The 23,054-nt window shown below is 47.5% G+C and overlaps 1 protein-coding gene across 1 annotated transcript in view; it reads left to right on the top strand.

The window, feature by feature from the left end:
* The window catches only part of LOC144824318 (uncharacterized), a 69,817-nt gene that overhangs the window by 4,426 nt on the left and 42,337 nt on the right, over positions 1-23,054 (top strand). The window contains exon 2 of the mRNA XM_078683436.1: positions 6,716-6,807. Within this exon, the coding sequence (XP_078539562.1) occupies positions 6,723-6,807 (85 nt within the window). The 5' untranslated portion in view covers positions 6,716-6,722. The remainder of the gene's footprint in view (positions 1-6,715; positions 6,808-23,054) is intronic.

Raw genomic sequence — 23,054 nt, 5'->3', positions numbered from 1 at the left:
GGCAAGGCCGAAGGCCAGGAATAAATGACAAGACACACTCCAGAAGGTAGGCCAGGCAACACCCCAGGACCTGCAGCAGCCGGACAGCAGGACAGCAGGACAGCAGGACAGCAGGACAGCAGGACAGCAGGACAGCAGCGGCCAGACTCGAACCCACTTGCCACGAGCATCAGGCGTAGGCAATGCCATGCAGCACCTAGAAGAAAAAAAGGGGGGTGAAAAACAGCCAGAGCGGGGGCCAACAACACAACAAGGCCCCCACCGCAAAGCGACTAAAACCAGGCCAAGGCTGAGGCACTGCACCCAGGACATCCAACAGAGTGAACAGAGAACGAAGAACACGCACAAACCCCCCTAGCCACACCACATGCCAAAAACACGAGAACTGGCAGGACTCAAGCGAGACATATATTGAGCCGCAGCGGAACAGAGGGCAGGAGTCGTGAACTGTGAATGTATACCACGGCACCCGTACAGCAAGTGGTAATCCACTTCCTACAACTACAGATGCCCGCCTCCACTGTACAACAGCAGGGAATGGGAACAAAGGAACGACCCACACACAGCGCCCAAAGTACACATGCCTGGGAGAAAACATACAGAGAACACATGAGGCGCAGCCAGCAGATCCGAGCACCGTCACTCAGCAGAGATCAAAAAAGCCACAACGTCACACATAAGCATGCACATAGACCTTCATCCGGGCTGTAGCCAAAATGAGGGAAAGGAATAGCAGCAGCCGGAAGACACCAGGGTCAGCAACCACCACGGAGCACTCCAGCAGCTGAACGAGCGCGGACCTTTACTTAAACATGCGCTTTTAGAAGGGTCATGCATAGAGTCAGTAGCTGTAACACAGACAGGGTAAAAACGGTCTTCGCACGCATCACAACCCCATGCATCAAACAATGTCAGGCTGGAAACAAGAGTCCGAGCCATTTTACTGAAAAAACGTACAGGAGAAAACACAGCCCTCGGACACCCCGGCACAAACCCCCGCACAGGCAGCCACGCTCCATAAGCTTTGCAAATGGAAAGAAAACGGGCAGGAACCACCCATAGGCCGACAGCAGCACCAAAACAGCCCTCCAAGAGCGCAAGTCAGAAGAAAAAAGAACCCAAAATCGGGACTCACCCGGAGCGGGGGCCAACCCCAGGAACAAGGCCCCCACTCCACCCATACTCCAGAATCCAGCAGGAGTGAAAGCGTCCGTAGCATGCATCACAACCACCATGCTGTGAACTTCTCCAGGCTGAAAACAAGAGTCATTGAAATCGAAGAAGCATGTCAACATCACATCAAAAGTCACCAGGAGTCCAAACGCTCCCAGTGCGCAAGGCAGGAAAATAAGGAACCCGAAAACGGTACATACCCGGAGCGGGGGCCAACCCCAGGAACACGGCCCCCACACCACCGTCTGCCCAGAAGCCAGCAGGAGCCCATCCAGCGAGGTACGGCTCCCCGGCCAGGCCCGGGAAGCCGAGACCGCGACCCGGAAGCAACCGGGAACTCCAGCACCAGCCACAAAGGGCCGGGAGGTGCAAGCAGCATACAGCAAAGCCGGGAACTCCGTCCTCCCATCACCGGCACCAAACAGAGACTGACTCCCAGCAAGCCCAGCAGGCCAGGAGGCAGTCCAGGGAACCCCGCGCCCACACAGCCAGGCAGCTGGGCGGGGGGAAGAAGAGAAGCACCGCCACTCAAGCCCAGCAGGAGCAGCACCAGCACACCATCCATTCTGTCGACAGACAGAAAAAAAGAACAGGAGGGCTGCTGGGTAAGTACTGCTTATGTACTCCCGGGGGAGGGGCAGTATTAGTGCCCCAGCATTCCTCTTGTTTTTTTCTGTCGGGAGATGGGCATCTCCACTTTGTAATGAATGAGACGAGGACATAAGGGACCTGGGGGTAATGGCATGCTATGTAATGGATATTGCGTTGTAAAAGTTTTGTTGTAATGGTAGTGCGTTGTAAAAGTTGCGTTGTAAAGGTTGTTTCCCCAGATGGGGGAATACTAGGTCCTTTATCTCGTGGTTTTCCTACTTTCCAAATCTGCTGATCTTTTTCACCTACCAGGAGTGGGTTGAAAAGGTCAAAAGGTCAGTGGGAGTTTTGGTCTGAGGGGGGGGAGTGAGTTGGGACAAGCCAATGGCACTCCAAGGGGAGTGCTGTCTATTCCCATGGTATGTCCCTCTCAGGAGGGGCGAGGGGACGGCCACAGTGCCAGACTCTCGTTGGCCAAGGATTGTCCCTGTTCCAGTAGCCAGAGGTGAGGTCCAGGGCCTACCTGTTTACTTCTGGTGATGCGGCAGTACGGTGGTGTTGGCACGAGTTGTTCTGCTCTTAGTCCCTGTCCCTTCAGCAGATTCACCAAGTGTTCATTCACTCCTGGCATTAGAGGTTTACTGTATTTGTGTCTGAAAATATGGGGACCGAGCTTGCAGAGCCGCCACTCGTAATGAGGGCCTACGTTAGATGGCTGTAGCCATTCATGAAACATTTGCCTCCTTCAAGAAGACCGCCTCCCCCCCATCCCTGGGCAGGACACTCTATGCCGGAAATGGTTTTATGTCTGACTATTCTCTTGCACTAAATGGATGTACTGTGGTCCGGGCCTGTGGTAGGCCAGAAAAAACACACACTCGATCTTTGTGAACTGGACAGACGTCGTCTCCTCTGCAAAGGGCAACATTTCCCAACTTTGCAAGTAGAGACTGCAACTTCACCCACCCCTAACGGCAACGGAAAGTCCTCTGATTTCAGTTGAAGGTGCTAAGTCCGCAGATGAATCCACGGCCAGAATTTCCTCCAGCTCAGAGATTGCATGTTAGTTAGGATTTCTGCCTGTGGATTCGCCCATGGGTTTAGCATTTCCTTCAGAAATTGCAGCCGTTTTCATACCCATCCAACTCTAAATCAGTCTCTTCAAAGATGTAGCAATGGGTCACTTCAGGCAGCCATCTCTGAGCTACAATTGACATCTCTCTGTGTTCATGTAATCCTGGGAATGAATGCCCGTGAAGCCAAAGTGGCAGAGCAGGTTGCTTCTTAATACAGAATCAGGCTGTAGACTGCGGATGAGCATCATCTTTTGATGAAGACCTCAAGCAGCTCAAGGAGGAGTGTGTAAGTTAACATGGGTGTAGTTTAAGAACCACAGCCTGTTTTAAAGGTGGGCCATAACATCAGATTGGCAGATGCAATAAACCCGGTATCAGATGGATTACTTCTGATACCATTGCCACTGCCATTCTACCACCTGGAGGTAGTCATTCTAAGGGTGGCAGTTTTGCTGGGTGTTATCCAAATGTTAATTAACACTTTACTGCATCTGCTAGGAATCATTCCGTTTACTTTACCACCCACCTCTAAACCACCCCTAAGAGCCTTGTTATCACAGCTGAGAAATATATTGAAGGCCAATATAACAATTATATATTCAACTAAACTCATTTTTGTTTATCAACAACAAAATCTAATAATAATTAAAGAGTTGTGTCTGAGATGGTAAGTAAACTCTCACCCGTTTGCTAAAAGTTAAACTCCACGGTGCAGCACTGAGAAAATAAACCTCAATGTCATTCTCCCCAAATTACTTTAATTTTCAGGAACGATATTCTGTTCACCATACAAATCAGTTTTTAAATTTCTGTGGTGTATATGGCCAATTCTTCGTAGTTGCCCTTTCATTTCTTAGAGACAGCTACAGAGCTCGCAGGGTTTGGTGTGAGTGTGGCCACGTCTAACCTCCAATGACTGTCACTCTCAGAGAGGACAAAGGGCAAGCATGATTTCCGGTGACCTGTCCCACCTGGGTCATTCCAGTTAATCTTACACTCAAATAAGGTGTTCTCCCTGAAAGAGCATTAAAAGAGGTCAGGTTTCACCACTGTTAAGTGAACCTTATCCACATCCTGACACCTTTTTCATCTATGGCTCCATCACTACGTTTTCCTGCTGTATATGCAAAGTGATGTAGTGACCTGGTACTGCTGGCAGAATGCCAACGCAGGTACCCACGCGGGATCTAGCGCACCACTGTGTTGGTTTAAGACGATCCCCTTCAGCATGCTAGATAAAAGGGTCTCTTACATGCCTGTTGTTCTTGACATTCCAATTGGATTTCCATTTTATCTCCAAGTTATTTGGGTTTGTTGGCTGGTACTGGACACATTCTTCTTCCTGGCCATTCCCCACCTGCTGCTCGGGGTGAAGATGAAATATTCTATTCCATGCCCCATGGAATTAACTTGGGCCTTGACTGTCCATTGGGAATTTTGGTGCACATGTATATGGCAAGTTCTCAGAACATCAGGTAGTTCAAATTTGCAGTAAGGTACATCAGTCACTACATATTCAGGCAGTTCCTGAAACTGTACCTATCAAAAACATGGTTCTTGTTCCACTTGGGTAGCACCACCAGTCCTCATATGTGTGATTCCAGGAGCTCTGCCTGGATGGGGCTCAGGAAGTACCTGATTTGTACTGGTGATTGCAGGTGTTGGGCACCAGCACTCATTTATGGGAACTGGGACTTACTTTTCATCATCATACCAGAGTCAGACAACAGCAAACGAAAGGAAAAGAAAATATACAAAGAATAATGAAAAGAAAGATAGGAACATTTTGAGAAAAGCAAAAAGCAGAGATAGAAAAGTACCTACAAGAGTGGCATGAAGAAACAGGAAGTGTAGAGTGGTGGAATCAAAGACGGGTTGTGCGAGATCTAAGAGAAAGACAGAGGGTTAACTGAGGAAAGGTTTGGGGGTGTTATGCGTGGGATATGAGTCAGGTAAGGGAACGGGTGTAAGGGAATGAGAGGGAAACTGTGAAGAGACAGGTGTACGTTATGTGTATAAAAAAGACTGCAGAAATGGGTGAGATAGAAGGAACAGAAGAGAAAGTCAAAAAAGAGATAAAGAATGGAAGAGAAATGAGTAATAGGAGAAATGTAAAAGGGAAAAGGGAGTGGTTAGACTAAACACATAGGGATGGACAGAGACGGGCTGCAAAAGGCGAGAAACTGTCTGGAAGCGAGACAGGGAACAAGCAAGAATCAAATCTAAGGGCAGAAGCAAAGTTGGTGTTAGAAGTAAGAGAAAATGCACAGGAAATGCTGGGTAAAAGGAGAAATGGATAAGGGGAGAGACCTGATGTTAAGGTGAATGCAAGGGGGAGACAGCCTGAGTTAAGAAAAGATAGGCGGTATAGGAATAGGTGAAAAGAGATCCAGGAGAGATGTATTGGTAAGGAAGAGAGAGGATCAAGAGGAACGACTGGAGACAGTGGAAAGATAAGGTGAGAAAAGAGAGGAGAAAGGGTAGTAACAGGTGATTGTGAAAGATAGATACACCCTGATGGACTAAGGTGAGAATGAGAAAGGTTTAGACTGAAAGGACAGTGCAATAAAATAAAATAAATGCAAGAACCGGGAGAGGATGTAGCCTAACGGCCAGAGTGGTTGGGCTCAAAGCTGAGGAACCGGGTTCGAGTCTCGGCAGCGACGCTCAACATTTTGTGATTCTGGGCAAATCACTTAAACAAAATTAATGTGTCCATCTGTAATGCAACTGGTGCTCAGGTAAATTGCCCTGATACCTTCTAGTTGAGGTCACACTGTATAAAACTTTAGAAGATAAATAATGAACCAAGTGGTGAGAGCAGGAGAAGTGAAGCATTGTGTGGGGGTAATAGATGGAAGAGACTTTAGGTAGGGAGACCACAGACAGCAACAACTGAAATATTCAAAGTAGAGAAGTTGGTGTAAAACATAGCCCTAGTCCCTACTCTCCAATTTACTACCTTGTATTCTAGAAGACTAGCCCCAAAGCAGTTATAGGGCGCCCCCCTCTGAAATAATGAGAGCTCACCGCCTATGGGCACCAGTTGTGAGTGGCCACGAACTGTGATGATGAGTGAGATCTAGAGGACCAGTGCTGAAGGGAGAGAAAAACAATGGAGTGAGATGTGGCCTCAGTGGCTGAGATTAATTCAATCATTCCACTTATCATTTTTGTATTTTGGTGGGTGAGACATTATGAAGAAGAGCTCCAGAGGGAATATAGGGCGGGCCTTGACCTGCGGTTGGAGCGTATGCAGACTGAAATAGGGCTCGATTAAAGTCACTTATCCACATACATCTGTTCATGAAATACAGTGTTTTAAAGACTTGTTTTCTTTGATGTCACATGTGCAAAAACACCTCTTGCTTGCATGACTGACAGGTGCTGTAGTCTGTAACAGCAGGCTCTTTGTAAATACAAGAGTAGTGTCTTTTGTATGTGAACTTAAATGTTTGAGATTAGTCCTTTTAACCATCAAGAGATCTCACTAGAAAAAGGTAATTTGGAGCATAATACTAAAATGAATACATTTTAAAATATCCTATATATGTTTCCTCCCAATACAAGTTCATAGAACCTAATCATGTGACAGAAAGGTGTTACTTACAGCAAAAACGTATCTAATGAGCGGGTGGGAGGATCTTCTCCCCAAGGAAATACAAGACATCTTTAAGGAGAAGATATAATTCATGAATAGAAACTGAGCTCACTATTCTCCCAAAATCCTGCTTCAACTTGCCAGGTCTGGAAACTAGGTCACACTCTGCAGTTATGTACAAATGTAAAACCTTGAATAATATGGCTGCTAGGCCTCCTAGACTCATGAAACAATACTGCAATATATGGGAATATTTTGTTTTGTTTTCACACAGCTATGAAATGAAAGAAAACCCTGCGAAAGAAATGAAGTTGCTCCTGGGACTGGCGCTGCTGCTCGCCTGTTTTGGAAGGACATACTCTGGTGGTAAGCAAAAAACCCTTTAATAAATATTGCCTCTGAATACACTAACTTTAGATCTGACAGTGCAGACAGAAGCTGCCTAGCGGATGCCTGAAGTTGGATCAATGAAACATAGTCTAGGAAGTGAACCACTGGGCAGAGGATCATTATGTCCAACCCAGTCCAGTGGTGGCAGGTGAACTTGGAAAGGGTGGGGCTTATACAACCAACTAAAAGTGGACTGCACAAGCAAGCCTTTCTTCCTTTTTGAGGTTTTGGGGGCGTTTGTCCTCTGAGTACATTTTGAAACTCAAAAAATCTCACAGGTTATAAAGAGGCTGTAATTAAATATTTCATTATTTTTGTGGCGTGCCAGTCAAGCCTCTATTGGTGTCTCCCTTTAAACACAACTGAACATTGTGGCAAATCAGGGTTTATTTCAGCACAAAACAATGTAACAAGACCTTTCATTTCTCAAAATGCACATAGCAACGTTCTTTCCTAAATATTTCCATACTGCCGGTTGTAGTCACTGATTTATGTTAGAGGAGAATCTACTTGTTAGGGGCAGGGTGGAAGGAAGCAAAAGCTTTACAAACTTTACAATCATGGACTACTACTGAGAGGTAGACAGATCTGACAGGCTCATACAGCAGTGCGCCAATCATACATGTCAAGGCCTCAGACAGCAGTTGTGAACATCATAGCAGGTCTCCACATCATCTGCCCCTCCAACCTGCCGGCTCAGGACTATAAATGTGAAACAAAATATGTCAGGTTAGACAACCAAGTGCAGTAGCCAGATAACTGGACTATGATCATGATAAATACTATAGAGGAACATGCAGAGCAGTTCAGAACTACCAGTTTACTGAAAATTATAAACTGGGGGCCTCTCTTCCATATTTCTTCATCCATCACACTGCATTGCATTGCGACCTATGATATAATAACTACAACTTTTGTGGTCATCACACCTGACATAGAAATACTTCCGACCTAGGATCAAAACAAAGACAACAACCCATCCACACACTCAACACTGTGTAGCATGCTACCCATTAAGGCAAGCGCATCAGCAGCCAACTAGGGGCCATATGTAGGTAATCTCAATTTACCTATTCTTAAATACAGAATTTTACTCATTCGGTATTTAAGAATAGGTAAATGGGATGTAGATAATTATTCTGTAAATTTTACCGAATCGGTAGGATTCGGTAATTAATAATCGGTATTTACCGATTCGGTAATTCCCATTCATTCCTATGGGCCTGGAGGTCCATAGGAATGAATTGGAAGCCATTCAGTATTACCGATTCGGTGAATACCGAATCGGTAATAGGGGGAACATTTGCAAGGGTGGCAGAGTGTCACATTGACACCCCGTTGCACCCCTGAATAGTGCATGGGTGCACACTTGTGGCACACATACAAGCCTTAAGGGCATGTATGTCTGCCACATCGCACTGTTGTAAAAGCCAAATAATTGCTTTTTCAAAGGTTTTTGATATTTACCACCAACTTGTAGTTGGTGGTAAATAACGAATCCTTAACTCAGGAATGCACTAACTTGAGTGCTCCCTACATTACGGATTTGGTAATTTACCGAATCGGTATGTTAAGAATTCGGTAATTTACAGATTCCTTAAATTACCGATTCGGTAAAATACAGAATCCAGGAATCATGCCACCGACATCTCAAAAGCCAAACACCGGACTGTAATGGCCGAAATTCGGTAATTTCGGCCGTTACCAACCGGTATTGGGCGACCTACATCTGGCCCATAGTGGTAAAAAGCGCTATATAAATGTTTCAACACTATACAATATGATATAAAGCTTTCCTAAAATAGCATATTAAATGCCTCCACACAAGTCATGAAATAAAAGCCCTGGCAGTAAGTGCCCCTGATATCGAGCCAACAACAGCAATAAAGTCCCAAACTCAGCATGAACTAGCCATTAAATATTTGCTTTAAACATACTTCAGACATTCAATAATTTTAAACCAAACATCAGCTTGCAGGACTCTGAACATGCAGAGATTTTAACAATAAAATACAAAATGTTAATTTTAGATAAATAAGCCCCATGCCCTCGAAACAGAAGCTTATTTACCATATTTTCATTTTTAGTGCATACCTCTTTGGGCCCTAACTTGTCTTGCCATTTTTAGAGGTATTCAAATGCCCAACATGCACCAATTCATTTTGCATTTCATGGTCTACTTATAAGAATTAAGTACTATGGATGTCCATCTGTAGGCAGCACATTTTACTCCCATCATTCTAGGAATAGACAGAAATATGTAAAGAACAGCCCCAATATTTCAGGGAATCTCAAACCTGTATCGACGCCACCACTAAGCAATTGATACTTAGATAAAAAATGTCCAATGCATTGTAAGACAAGTACCATTACACCAGGTCTAGCAAAACTATTGTCTAGAATGGCCACAGCATGTTAATGATCATAAACGATTGCGCCAGAGGCTGCCACAGTGTCATTAAGATTGGCAGCACTGTATTAAAGCTAGGTCACCTCAATGTCAGGGATAGCGAAATGCTAAAAAGAGTGGCAGTAATCTGTATGGATGAGCCAGTATTGTTCCTGGACTAGCCAGGATGTCATCAAACAATAGTTACATATATCATGGGTAAGTCACCATTATGGTAGGCGTATCTAGAATTTCAAATAGTATGAGCAGAATGTTTAGAGACCATTATGATGTTGATACCCAATGTCACCCAAAATGCAATCGTTTTTCAAGGATGGGACACAATTATGCCTGGAAATGTGTCGTGCTTTCCTTACCTTTGCTTCTCTCCCTATAATATATCGATTGTGCAATTTGGACTAGAGCTCGTGGCGTGTTTGTTTGCCCAAAAGTGAAAAAGACCTATGTTGGGTAAACTTTGCTCTCATCTGATCCACAAAATAGTACACGTAACAAGAAAAGAAAAATCTGCATTCATTAATTCACCCTGTCCTCTACTAGTTGTGACACCTTCTTTAGATGTTTTATAGTTTAATAATGTTCTTTATGTTATTAAGATGGAGGATAAATCATAACAGTTATATAGATGTAGTCTGACCTATATATAAAGAGTAAATGCTACTTTTGTAGCATAATTCACTATATTTCTGTAACACTGTCTTACTTAATTCTGTCAAAAGGAGGGTGCTTAATGTAATTCCTCATTCTTCCTTTCACCACACTGACTAATTTTCATGTACCCGAACTCTAATTACCGGGCTCAACAATGTTCCCGTTACCTAATTACCAAGAGTTTCCTTGATCCATTTCTCTGGACTTCTTTTTGCCCCATTCTTTATATCTCAGTTCACTAGCGTATCCTTTACATCATTCTCTCGAACATTCTATACACTAGAGGTCCCTGCATACATTCTCCACGCTTACTTTTCACCATTTATAAAAAAAGGTCCCTTTCAACCACTTCTCTATAGTTCCCTTCCACTCATGGGTTCCAGTTTTCTTTATGGCTTCTGCTACATTTCCGTTTAGCACTTTTGTGTCTCATACATTACATTCACAAAGCTTTATTTTATGCTTTTCATTGACATTCCTCTATCTCAATCAGTTTAGCTCTCTTCGACAAATCAATTTGCACCTATAATCTGAATTACTTTCAGCAAATTTGGTAAGGTCTTGTATAATCTCTTCGGTAGGCCTCAATCTTGTCCATTCTGTGGAATTCTCCGTCATCAATTTTAATGAGTTTAATTTACCACATTCTTAACATTCCCATATCCATTGCCAGAAAAATTACTTTCAGCCAATCCCGTTTAGGCTCAAACAAAATATCTAGAGGACCCTCTTTCCCCATTCCGTAAATTTCTCTCTGCTCCTTTCAATAAATTTCCCAAGAACTTATTGACTTGAAGGAGTTGCAGTATCTTTTAACTCTCAACCCTTCTATATAATAACAGCATTATCTTTATAAAGAGATTGTTACTGCAAATGTGTAACCATATAGTACTATTAAGAAAATGTTTTAATATAACTCCACTAAATAATATTTAGTTTATCAACCTGAGAAACCTGAGACAGATAACATTTTGAGGGTCGCCTTCCTTGAAGTATAGCAATGGCTTACAAATTGTATTATTTAGATATAGAGGGGCCTATTTATGAGCCCCTGCGTCACTTTTGCGCCACCGTTGCGTCACTTTTTGTGACGCACCAGTGGCGTAAAAATTGCACAATTTTGCGACATATTTACAAAGTGACGCATCTAGGTATATGAGTCCCTTGGTAAACCCCTGCTCTACATTATACCTGCGCCAGGTATAATGTATGCAGGGTGGGCATTCCCCCACAAGAAAGGGTCGTAGGAGTGGCGCAGCAAAATGTATGTGATTTCGCTGCGCCACTTCTAGGACACCAATGCGTCAAAACCTTACGCCTGCCTTATGGCAGGCGTAAGGGTGACGCAGGTCCTTTCACATGGGGCTTGCCCCATGTGAAAGGAATATTGCTGGAGTTGCATCAGACTTCCGACACAACTTCAGCAATGCGCCACTTTTAGCACCAACAGATACGTCAGATATACTGACATATCTGTCATTCCTTGTGACATGATGCGTCATACTGTAAACATGATGCATCATTGGTCTTGCAAGGAGGGCGCACTGAGAAGTGGCGCATCGCTGCTTTCACCAAGTGATGCGCCACTTCTCGTAAATGAGGCCCCAAGTGTTTATCTCAACGATCTGTCCTTGTCAGGCCTTTATGTGCAGCCAGAAGAAAGAAGAAGAACTAATTGTTGAGTAAATAATTGAAAACAAAATCACAAAAGGACTCCATCTGGGAGGCCTTTTCTTTGGGTACTGTGGCTAGTGTGCACTATCCATGACAGGGACGGCTACATATCTCTTGTGCTTCCAGCCAGTGTGCAGTATTCTTGAACTCTGCTTGGATAATTAAGTTAAATCAATCAATCAATCAATCAAGAAATTTGTATAGCGCGCTACTCACCTGGAGGGTCTCAAGGCGCTAGGGGGAGGGGGATCCGCTACTGCTCGAACAGCCAGGTCTTGAGTTGCTTCCTGAAGGAGAGGTGGTCTTGGGTCAGACGGAGGTGGATGGGGAGGGAATTCCAAGTCTTGGCTGCCAGGTAGGAGAAGGATCTTCCTCCCATTGTGGCTCTTCGAATGCGTGGAACGGCGGCGAGGGCGTGGCTGGTCGATCGCAGCTGTCGGGTGGGAGTGTAGAAGGTCAGGCGGTTGTTGAGGTACCTGGGGCCCAGGTTGTGGAGGGCCTTTTGTGCGTGGGTGAGGAGTCGGAACGTGATTCTCTTGTTGACGGGGAGCCAGTGCAGGTCTCTCAGGTGTCCGGAGATGTGGCTGTGTCGGGGGATGTCTAGGATGAGTCGTGCGGAGGCGTTCTGGATGCGTTGGAGTCTCTTCTGAAGTTTGGCTGTGGTTCCGGTGTAGAGGGTGTTCCCGTAGTCCAGTCGGCTGGTGACGAGTGCCTGTGTGACCGTCTTTCTGGTTTCGGTGGGGATCCATCGGAAGATCTTTCAGAGCATGCGTAGGATGTTGAAACATGCTGATGAGACGGCGTTGACTTGTCTGGTCATCGAGAGGGAGGAGTCCAGGATGAAGCCGAGGTTGCATGCGTGGTCCATTGGTTTGGGTGCGCTGCCCAGGGCAGGGGGCCACCAGGAGTCGTCCCAGGCCGAGGGTGATGATCCCAGGATGAGGACTTCCGTCTTGTCAGAGTTCAGTTTCAGGCAGCTGTTCATCATCCACTCGGCTACGTCTTTCATCCCTTTGTGTAGGTTGGTTCTGGCGGTGGCTGGGTCATTGGTGAGGGAGAGGATGAGCTGGGTGTCGTCGGCCGAGGAGATGATGTTGAGGTTGTGCTGGCGTGCGATGGCTGCGAGGGGGCTCATGTAGACGTTGAAGAGGGTGGGGCTGAGTGATGATCCTTGTGGTACGCCACAGATGACTTCGGTGGCCTTGGATCTGAACGGGGGGAGGCGGACTCTCTGGGTTCTTCCGGTGAGGAACGAGATGATCCACTCTAGTGCCTTCTCTTGAATTCCGATGTTGCTGAGGCGCTGTACTAGGGTGCGGTGGCAGACAGTATCGAATGCTGCGAAGAGGTCCAGGAGGATGAGGGCCGCTGTTTCCCCGTTGTCGAGCAGGGCTCGGATGTCGTCAGTGGCTGCGATGAGGGCGATCTCGGTGCTGTGGTGGGCTCGGAAGCCGGACTGTGAGTGGTTGAGGGATCCGTTCGCCTCAAGGAAGGCGGCAAGCTGTCTGTTGATGGTCTTCTCGATGACTTTGGCAGGAAAAGGGAGGAGCGAGATGGGGCGGTAGTTCTTGAGGTCGGTGGGGTCTGCTGATGGTTTCTTCAGGAGGGCGCTGAGTTCGACATGCTTCCAGCTCTCCGGGAAGGTGGAGGTGCTGAAGGAGCGGTTCATGATGTCCCGGAGTTGGGGTGCGATGACGGAGTCGGCCTTGTTGAAGATGTGGTGGGGGCATGGGTCGATTGGTGATCCGGAGTGGATGGTGTTCATCATGTGGATGATGTCGTCAGTGCTGACCGGGGTCCAGGCGCGGAGGGTGGTGGTGGAGGGCGTCGGTTCGGTGGTTGGGTGCGTGGTCTGTGCGCCGAAGCTGTTGTGTATGTCGGCGATCTTGCTGAGGAAGAACAAGGTGAGTGAGTCGCAGAGGTCTTGTGAGGGCGTGATGTCCTTGTTTCCGGTGCTGGGTTGGAGAGCTCTTTGACGATGGTGAAGAGTTCCTTGCTGTTGTGTGCGTTGTTGTCGAGACGTTCCTTGAATGCTGTCTTCTTGGTGGTGTGGATCAGCTGGTGGTGTTTGCGGGTGGCGTGCTTGAGGGCGGTCATGTTGTCTGTAGTCGGGTTTTTTCGCCAGGCTTTCTCGAGGGTGCGGCAGTTCTTGTGGAGTTCTTGAGGTTGTCGTTGAACCAGGAGGCTTTCTTGCTGCCGGGCCTGCTGGGATGGTTTTTCATAGGTGCGAGGTCGTCAGCGCAGTTGGTAATCCACTGTGTGAGGTTGTTGGCTGCTTGGTTGGGGTCTGTTGAGCTGGCGGGGGGGTTCTGGCTCAGTGATGTGGTGAGCTGGTCGGTGGTGATCTTGTTCCAGCTCCTGCGGGGAACCTGTTGCGGGTGGGGGTGAGTCGTGGTCTTTCTGAAGCTGAAGTGTACGCAGCTGTGGTCTGTCCAGTGGAGTCCGGTGGAGTGGCTGAAGAAGATGTACTTGCTGGAGGAGAAGACTGGGTCAAGCGTGTGTCCGGCGTAGTGGGTGGGGGTGTTCACCAGTTGCTTGAGTCCGAGGTTGGCGAGGTTGTCCAGCAGGGTGGTGGTGTTGTTGTCGTTGTTGTTCTCCAGGTGGAAGTTGAGGTCCCCTAGGAGGATGTAGTCGGCAGAGGGGAGGGCGTGCGGGCTGATGAAGTCTGCGATGTCTTCGCTGAATTGTGTGCGAAGTCCTGGGGGTCTGTAGATGAGGGTGCCTCTGAGAGTGGTCTTGGGGTCAGTGTGTATCTGGAAGTGAATATGTTTGGCGGTTGTGAGGGTGTCATCGGAGTTGGTCGTGATGCGGATGGTGTTCTTGTGGACGATGGCGATGCCTCCTCCTGTCTGGTTGATGCGGTCCCTCCGGGTGATCTTGTATCCGTCCGGGATGGCGCTGGTGATGTCGGGCGCTGAGGAGGTGTTCATCCATGTTTCCGTGAGGAAGGCGACGTCTGGAGATGTGGTGTCGAGCAGGTTCCAGAGTTCTACGGCGTGTCTGTGGACGGAGCGGGTGTTGAGCAGGATGCACTTCAGGTGGTTGCTGCTGGTGCTCGTCTTGGCGGGTGCGGTACAGGTCTGGATGCAGGAAAACTTGCACGATTGGCAGTGGAAGGGTCCGTGGGTGCGTCTTGGGGTGGCTCGGTAGCAGCCAGGGATCCGTCCGGTGTTGAGTGCATTGAGGGTGGCGGCGTCGTAAGTCTGGCGGGTGGGCTGGCATCTGCGGGGGCCAGGGGGTCTGGCGTTGGGCGCAGTCCAGGCGTAGACGGGCTTGCCTTCGGCACACATTCGGCGCGCCCGCTGTGCGTACATGCGGACTCTGCCATAAATGGAGAGTGGGGGGGCGGAGCGAGGGAGGAGCAGCTGGGAGGCGGGAGCCGGGTGGCGAGTGGGGAGGGGAGCGGTGCGGTGAACAGAACAAAACGGGGCTGGGGCCGCAGGGGAGCAGCAGCAGGGAGCGGGGAGGAACGCGGGAGAGAACGGCGGTAGAAGCACAAAAATAGAATCAGGGGCACAACAGTGGAAGCAACGACAAACAAATCAGGGGCACAACAGTGGAAAGCAATGAAAACAAATCAGGGGCACAACAGTGGAAGCAATGAAAACAAATCAGGGGCACAACAGTGGACGCGCAAAAGAGATACTGGCACAACAAAGAAGCAAAATACAATTACTGACAGTGGCGGCGGCAGGGGAGACCGGGCACACTCAGGGTGGGCCACGCGGCGGGTGGAGCGAACCGGCGCTGACGAGGTCAGGTCGGGTCACAGCTCCCCGCCTCGCGGACACCTCCTTAAGTATCCAGTGGGAGGGAGGAGCAGCTGGGAGGCGGGAGCGGGGTAGCAAGTGGGAAGGGGAGCTCATACCACTTACTCGCCTCCTCAATGGTTGCCAAGTGAAGAAGTCAAGGCTTCCCAGAGAAACCCTAACCCCCTCTTCTCACATCCAAGTAATCAACGGTATAGGTAGAGACAACCCCCAACCTAAGCCCAATAAATGTCCCTTCCAACGCACAACCATCCCCCAAGCTCCCCCCCTCCCAAGCCCACTCCAACAGCGACATGGTAAACTGCATTTTTATAAATTGCAGCTCCGCAGCTACGCACGCTATAGAGCTGGCTGATGCTATACTAAGTAACAACACGGACATTGCGTTCCTCACCGAAACCTGGCTCAATGAAACAGCTTACCTGCTCCTTGACCTCCTAGTCCCCCCGGCTTCTCCATCTTTAAAAAAGACAGAATTGACCAACGTGGTGGCGGGCGGCATTGCCATTATCCACAAGAACATCAACATACCTGAACTCAAAACTCACTCCTTCTCAACCTTCAAATACCTTAACACCATCATAACACGCCTAAACAACAAAACAATAAAATGCCATCTTATCTACCACCCCCCAGGAAATTCTCCGGCGTTCAGTGACCAAATCTCAGACCTACTAACTCAGTGTTCCCTAGCAAACTCTGACACCATCATCCTGGGTGACTTGAACCTCCCTTGGAACAATGAAAATGATACTGTTGACTAGTCCCTAAATGAACTCCTCACAAACGAGCTCACCCAACACTGCAAGGGTCAAACCCACAACAAGGGCTCTACCCTAGATGCTATTATAGCCAGAAATGAAATTATAACCATAAATAACATTCTCCCAAACGACTGGTCAGACCACCACATCATCCTTTTCAGTATCAACCAAACAGTACCTCCTCAAGTCTCAAATAACCCACCAATGGACCAATGGACCAGAAATTTCAAAGAATGTTGAAAAGCAGCGCGAACGGGCGGAACAAGCATTTTGGCGTGTTCGCGGAACGCTGCGTGCTCGCAGAGATATTTTTTCCGTTTTGAGGAGTTTGTGTAGCGCGACAACACAAATTCCGCCCACCCCTACAAAATAACTGCAAGGGGTTATCTTGGGTGTCTAACTCTTTTACCCTGACTAGAGTGGTGAGTTCTGCCTGGACTAGGGGCATACCCTAGCCAACCAGAAATCCCATTTCTAACACCTTCTGAATGAAATTTCAGTGCCTTAAGCCCTGCTGATGATTATTAACAAGAGGTTACTTGGTGCAGTGGAGGGGTCAGAGGACGGAAAGGGGATGTGATACAGTACAGGGGCAGGGAGTTGGGAGGTTACCGGAGCTACCAACCTTCATTCTCTCTTCCGCACAACTATGTCTGACCTAAGCAAAGAACAGCAATCAGACAGTTAAACATTGGGCACAAAGCACATGATGGACTATCCTGCAACAAATATTAGGACATTGGAATTTTGGGAGCTCCATTGAAAACAATGGAGTGGTCCGGGCTTCCAATGGCCGGTAGAAGCCTGGAGCTCCAACATTCTAATGCTGTTGTTCACAGGTGTTGCTGTGAACTAAGGGGCATATTACCAAGCAATAGCGATAATTATCGCTATGCATGGTTAGCGGCTAAAGTTATATCGCCGTGCTCCGACGATTTTTACCGCTGAGATACCTGGATATTATCAAGGTTTATCTCAAAAGCGGTAATAATCCTGCGAAATGCATGAATATCGCTGAAAAATCCGCGATATTCATGCATTATCGTGACAATGCTCTTAGCCATGTTATCCACCCTCCATTGGATAACATGGCTAAGAGCTAAGGCTATTAGAACTGCTCCAACATTCAAATGCTGTTGCTCCAACTGGTGTTAGCGACAGCTAGGTAATAGGGCGATAAAATTATCGCCGCTTTAGCGGGAAAAAGTCCCGCTAAGGCGGCGATAATGGCCCTTGGTAATATGCCCCTAAGTCTTTACTGAGCCCAAGGGGATTTCAGTCCTCTCAGCTCCTTGAGGCCTTTGTTGAATTTCTTAGAACATTCAGCCCTTTAGTGGCGGAACGTTCTAATAGCCTTATAGCCCTCCATAGCTGCTTATACCTGTATAAAAGTCTTACTCCTTTGTTACAGGCTCTTTCTCAGGCCTTTAATGCTGGAGTGGGTCTTTAAAGACCGGTATAGCTGGCTTTGGAAGGCCACAAGACTGTAGCACAACACTGGAATGTTGAGAGCTCCACTGAAGACAATGGAGTAGCTCTTGGCTTACATTGGCTGGTATAAGCCCAGCTATACTGGTTGTTAAAGGCCCTCTTCCTCGTTATAGGCTCATGTAAGGGCTCAGGGAAGGGCGCACCTGTAGTCAGAGATCGGCGATGTGCACAGTTGGGCCGCTGTCACATTAACCCTGTGTAATTCACCACAGTCAACAATAGTCAGAGTCACAGACAAAACTGAAGCGCCTGATGGCATTTCCTCTACCTCTCAAAATAGTCAGATTTTTGCCTAAGCCCGATCTAATGAGTCATGGGATGGGTCACCAACCCTGCTCTGTTCTTCCAGCATCCTCGTTTAACATTCCTGCCCACTGTGCCTTACACGGTGGAGACTGCAGGACAACTATCTCTCCTGCTTCAACAAAAGAAACTTTCATTATTTTGAGTTTGGCAGAAGCGAGAAGTCTCATCCGCCCTATTTAGGTGCATACAAATGTATATTTAGGGTGCTCTCATTTCTATATACCCTGAATAGGTTGGACAGGCTGGCCCTCATCACCAAAATAACCTCTTCTGTTCTTCTGCTCGTAAATAGCTTCCTACAGCCAAAGTCTCCTTATCTGTCTCCAACATGCTGAGGATCATACCTAGGTAGTGAGATCTTCCCATGGTGAACTCTAAGGATGTCAGAAGAGACACACAGTTCCATAAATCTGTAGAACGTGTAGAGAGTACAACATTAGGGATCCCCTGGAAGTCCTGAACAAGTGCATTTTGGTTCATTTCTTGTGAGACCATGTTCTCCTGCCTTGAAAACCAGTGCACCTATCCAGAAGGGTGTTCCTACTGCCCCACAGTCAAAATAATCTTTTCATCCCCGATCACTGGTTCTCAATATATCAGGCTCTTAAGTTTCACTGGCGTAGCAACTGACCAACTGTGACTGGTAGACTCAAAGGGGAATAAACAATTTTGACTAAAAAACAATAACTTTAAAAATATAAACTGGTGAATATCCCAGGACTGCTTACAGCCACTTTCAAGTTACTGCCCTTCATTTCTGACTGGTATAAAATGCAAGATGAAAAGTCAACGTTTCATCTACCTGGCACACAGCCTTCCAAAGGAATGGAGACATACTAAGTGTTACACCTGGTACCATTGGCGTGGGTCTACTTCCTCTTTTTCTGACGGATTGCCTCCTCTGTTTTTTTATGTTGGCTGGTTTAGACGCTTTGGGTACTGCGTCACTGCTATCCAGTGCGCCGTGCAAGTGCTCCCTGAGAAAAGTAATGTTGAATTAGGGATTCCATAATTTATATTTTGATTTACTGTCAGACCCTCGTATCAAGCACAGGGGTGCCCGGGGTTGGTAATTCAGAAGCGACTGTTGGGCTCGCAGCACCGATTGTACCACCCACTGGAGTCGCTCGTAAAGTATGACTCGGGCCTGCCACCGCAGAGCGCCGTACGCAGCATGTGCCGCTGTGACTCAGCAAGTGAAACCACTCGCCGGACTGTGACCCTTCCCATTGCAAACTGTTAGTCACCCCTACAGGAGGCCTTTGGGTAGGGTGCATGGTATGTAGAAGGCAGGTAATGCTTTGGAGTGTGTGGCATGACCTGGTAGTGAATTACCCACAAGCACGTTTTTCACTATTACAAGGCTACCTCTTCCCTGTGGGCCAGACTGGGCAGTTTTGATTATATCATCCTATAATCCTAACTGGATCAGAGAACCAGGTAGAGAGTCGAGTTTAGTATGCCTGAGCCCAGAATGGGAAGATGCATCTTTTAGGAAAGATAATTTTTACATTCTGTGTTCGAAAATACCTCTTTTAGAAAGACAGTATTTTCTTGCCTAACCATCCAGCCAGCTCCTGCTAGAGTGCGTATTGTATGTCTGGGTTTGTGAGTAACAGGGCTGGGGGGATCCCAGGAGGCAGGGCGGTACGGCACTAGGCCGATCATTGCGAGAATGGTGGGATGAGCGGGTGCCTGGGTCTGAATAGGGCAGGGCCATCTCCCCCGGGGCAGGCTCCACTTCTTGTAGAGCGTCTGAAGACCCTAGCCTGCCCCGACAATGGAGAAGAGCACACCTGGTCGAAGGCACCCGAAACTTGTTTGGTCTGGGTACAGGACCCTCTGCCCTTGAGGACAAAGGGATGAAGGTATATAAATATGTGGGCCCTGACCCCAGAACTTTAGGATCACTTTGGGAACGAACAAGACAACCCTCTGCCAAGGAAGAGCACCTGGAGACCGCAGGAGATGTACTGCCCCTCTGCCAGAGCGCTGTAGTGCGTTGGCCTGTGGTGGTGTCTCTCGTGCCAAGGAGAGGTACAAAGGACCAAGGAAGAAACTTTCATCATCTTGCTGAATACTGACCAAGGGCTAGAGTTGAGATAGCCTCCTGTTTGAAGACGCAGCCATACCAACGACTTCACCTTCTCTGTTTGAGCGAGGGCTGGAACTACGGTTTCAGCTACTACAGAGGAATTCTGCAACTCAAGCCAGCCAACTACGCCGCTTTCTGCAACAAGACCGTGAGCACCGCTCCGACTCGTCCCGTAGACCGATGCCTGCCGCTGTGCTGCACTGGTTCTGAGATTGTTATCTGGACAGAGCCGATCATCGACAAGAGTGAACCAACATTTCACTGACTCAACGACATCAGCAATGACCTGTGGTGCTGGCACTGCTGTAATGTCACTTCCCCTCCAGCAAGGACCGAAGCCGCCCCCTGCTGCATCCACATCCAGGGCCCCACTGTTTCGCTTTCCCCTGAAGTAAGGAACTGACGGTACAACGTGCTACACAACATCACAGCTCCCTGATGCCGAGAAGAGCCTTTGTTTGTTTTCCTGGAGGTACTGTCCCAAGAGAGTCTAGTTGTGACTCCAGGCCCGACACTGAGCTCCTCGCAGGCGGGCTGTACCCCGAGAACTCTTTTGTGCATTGAAGCGATAATTCCCATTGGGGTTATCTGTTGCAAAAGACACTTGAAGCTAAAGCCTATTTTTGAGGAACCATAAAGCATATTCGTACTGTGGAATCTTTTGCCGTTAAGGCCTTGTGTTAATTATATAAAGCTTACTTTTTTTTATACATCCCGGTGTGGTGTCCGTTTGTAGTGGTTCATCTATATTACTGTATGTGTTCAAAAATGCTTAACACACTGCCTCTGAGATAAGCCTGCCTACTCATGCCAAGCTATCAAGGGGGTTAGCAGGGGTTATCGACAGCGTGTAACTTCCTTGCCCTGATGTGGACGAAGGGTCCTACTTGACAAAGGTACATACCGTTCCCAATTAGAGACTACGGGTTCTAACACTAATGTATACAAAGAATGATGGATGGAATGATTACATTAATCTTAGCCTCTGGTAATTATTTGGGCCTCATCCCAATCCATCGTTATTTTACAGATAATGGCCCCTTAACTTGGAACAAGCTCTGTGCTTGAAATAATGTCAGCCACTGACAATCGCTCGGGCCACATCCCATCCATTGTTTGAGCTCATAACAAGGGCAAAACCAGTCCTACGTTGCTTGTATTCAGGTTTAGGGATGACTTGGATTGGTAGTTCAGGCTGGATTGCTCCCATTGGAGCAGGGTGAAGACTGATTTGCATATGGCTGGGTCGAAACTAAGGTGGTGTGGGTGGCAAAAATCGATAGATTAAGATGCAGCCCTGAGCAATTGGTAATGCCGGAAATGATTTCAAACATTCCATCCATGTAAATGTACAGGAATTTATATAGCGCAAATCACCAAGCGGTTTCTAAGCGCTTGCTTAGGGAACCCGTCCTGGTATTCCCCTGTGAGATAACCCCGGCAGGGTATCCGCAAGGTGAAAGCCAGGCATCCCGCCGCGAGGGGCCGTTGTGGAGATTAAGCAAGCTATTGCCCAGAGTTGCAAAGTGTGAACCCGTGAATCGAGTAGGCACCGGAGCGAGAATTGTCGAGTCCATGGACATTTTTTTAGGACTCAAGACCCCACCGAGCCGGGAATTGAACCCTGGTCCCGGGCTGACCTCTGCTTCCAGGTCTGCCTCCTCTAACCAGTGAGCCACACTTCTCCACATTGTTGTTGCAATTGATGCCCTTCATGCAATGGGTATGCCTACATTTGGGGCCAATGCTCACTGTGCCACTGGAATCAAGCTATACCTGGATGATGAGCTCTTATCAGGGTGAAACCAGTCATTGGTTGCCTGTATTCTGGTAAAAGGAGGATCTGGTTTGGCAGTTCAGGCTGGACTGCTCCAATTGGAGCAGGGTAAAGACTGAGTTGCAGATGGCTGGGTCCAAACTAAGGTTTTATTTCTATTTATTTTTATTTAAGAGGTTTTATATAGCGCTGGCCAGGCCCGAAGGTATCTGAGCGCTTTACAGCAGATAGGAGAGAAATCACACAAACTTTTGAACATAAGTGATCAAAAGTTCGAGTGTGCTGTGCATCCGAGGTGTGTCATTGAGGTAGAGAGGTCCAGAGGTAGTCTCCATGCGTGCATAAAGTCTTGGGATAAATCTTTCTCTGAGAGGCGGTGCACAAGGTAGGGGTTAGGGAGTGGGGATGAGGTAGGGAGTGGAGGAGCATTGCCTGGTGGCTGCAGAGTGGAGGATTGTGTGTTTCAGATTTCAGTTCGGGAAGGCAAGGTTGGGGTAGAGGTCTTTTGACAATCTTTTGAATTTTACAAAGGAGGGGATAGTCCTGATATTAACAGGGATAAAGTTCCAGATTTTGGGTGCGTTTCCCGCGAAGGAACATGCCGCAGTTTTTTTTGTGTGTTTTTAAAGGGATGAGTAAGAGAGTGTTGGAGCTCCTGAGGTTTCTTGACTGGCCGGCTTTCTTAGGTTTGGAGGCCAGGTATTCCGGTTTCCCTGTGTGCAGGGCTTTGTGCGTGAGGCAGGCAGTTCTAAAGCTGGCACGCATTACCACTAGGAGCCATTTTAGTTCTCTGTGTGCAGGAGATAAGTGGTCATATTTTTTAACTCCGGTGACCATTCTGGCAGCAGCATTAAGAGTTGTTTTGAGTGGAGTTAAGTGTGAGAGAGCTGTACCGGAGAGGACTGCGTTCCCATGGTCCAGTATAGACAACACCAGTGATTGGGTGGCTTGTTTGAGGTCCATGGATGGGGTCAAAGGGTTTAATTTTGTTGAGAAGCTTCAGATTGAGGAAGGCACTCTTCGCGGTGTTCTTAATGTGTTTGGTCATAGTTAGTTTTTGGTCAAGGGTGATTCCTAGTGATTTTACCAAATTTGGCATGGTGAGATTACCGTTGAGAGCATCGATTGCTTTCTGCCACTCTACAATTTGCGGGTTTTCTTCTTTATTGGAGATGAGGAGGATTTCAGTTTTTTCTTGATTGAGTTTAAGGTGGTTTGTTGATAACCATTGTTGAACTTCTCTAAGACTGTTGTTAAGTCTTAGAATGTCATTAATGGAGGAGGT

This window comes from Lissotriton helveticus, chromosome 3_1 (assembly GCF_964261635.1).
Source record: "Lissotriton helveticus chromosome 3_1, aLisHel1.1, whole genome shotgun sequence".
Taxonomy (NCBI): Eukaryota; Metazoa; Chordata; class Amphibia; order Caudata; family Salamandridae; genus Lissotriton; species Lissotriton helveticus.
Note: the sequence above shows the minus strand (reverse complement) of the source record. Positions and strands in the feature narration are given on the sequence as shown.